This window comes from Antrostomus carolinensis, unplaced genomic scaffold, assembly GCF_000700745.2.
Source record: "Antrostomus carolinensis isolate BGI_N321 unplaced genomic scaffold, ASM70074v2 scaffold40059, whole genome shotgun sequence".
In the NCBI taxonomy this organism is placed as follows: domain Eukaryota; kingdom Metazoa; phylum Chordata; class Aves; order Caprimulgiformes; family Caprimulgidae; genus Antrostomus; species Antrostomus carolinensis.
In genome coordinates this window covers 24,468-25,301 of record NW_010340010.1, presented here as the reverse complement: position 1 = coordinate 25,301, position 834 = coordinate 24,468, and the positions used below count along the sequence as shown (strand labels likewise).

At 51.6% G+C, this 834-nt stretch overlaps 1 protein-coding gene across 1 annotated transcript in view; it reads left to right on the top strand.

Moving 5' to 3' along the window:
- Positions 1-834, top strand: part of HIP1R (huntingtin interacting protein 1 related) — a gene marked incomplete at its 5' end in the record, with an annotated part of 13,352 nt that overhangs the window by 8,954 nt on the left and 3,564 nt on the right. The window contains 2 exon segments of the mRNA XM_010176046.1: positions 251-361; positions 476-534. Of these exon segments, the coding sequence (XP_010174348.1) occupies positions 251-361; positions 476-534 (170 nt within the window).

Here is an 834-nt window from a genome sequence, read left to right as displayed (position 1 = left end):
CTCCTGTGATTGAGTTTTTTCACCTTGATTTGGGGCATTTCTTACTCTGAGGTCCCTGTGCAATGTTTGCTGCAAGTTGGTGGCACATGTGCCTCCACCCTCATGGTTTGCAGAACGCTGCTCCTGCAGCTTTATTTATTTAGGGGGTGAAAAAAGGGTTGAATACCTTGGTTTGGTGTTATTCCTTAAAAATAATTGCCTTCTCTTTCTCTTCCTAAAACCTCCTGGTGGCTACTGCCTCTTCTGGCAGGAGCTGAGGCCCAAGAGCTTAGATATCAGGCAAGAAGAGCTGGGAGACATGGTTGAGAAGGAGATGGCCTCCACCTCAGAGGCGATTGAGGATGCTGTCAGGCGGATAGAGGTGAGACAAAGCTGCAGGGTTGGACCATTTTGGTGCCTTGAGTCCATCTCTCCTGCACCCTGCTTGTCCTCACAGCAACATGGCATCCAACCTTCCTCTTGTATTTCCCAACAGGAGATGATGAGCCAGGCCAGAAACGAGAGCTCCGGTGTTAAGCTTGAAGTGAACGAGCGGTGAGTTTCGAGGGACGGCATGTGACAGCCGCGGGCAGGTTTCTGTCCCACGCCCCTGCCCTCCTGGGCTGTGCTTTACTCCAAAGCTGCACGTGCAACCCGGTGCTGTGTCATCCTGATGCTGAGCAAGAAATTCTCTTTAGGAGGGTGGACCTTCATCTTGCATGTCTAAGCCAATTGCTCACGGCTGCTTTGTGGGCTGCTTAGAAGTAACCTGCAGGCTGGCCAGTCTCCAAAAAAGACCCATTTTCTAACTGAGGCCAAAGCCTGTTTCCCTGGACACAGCACTGGAGGATGCTC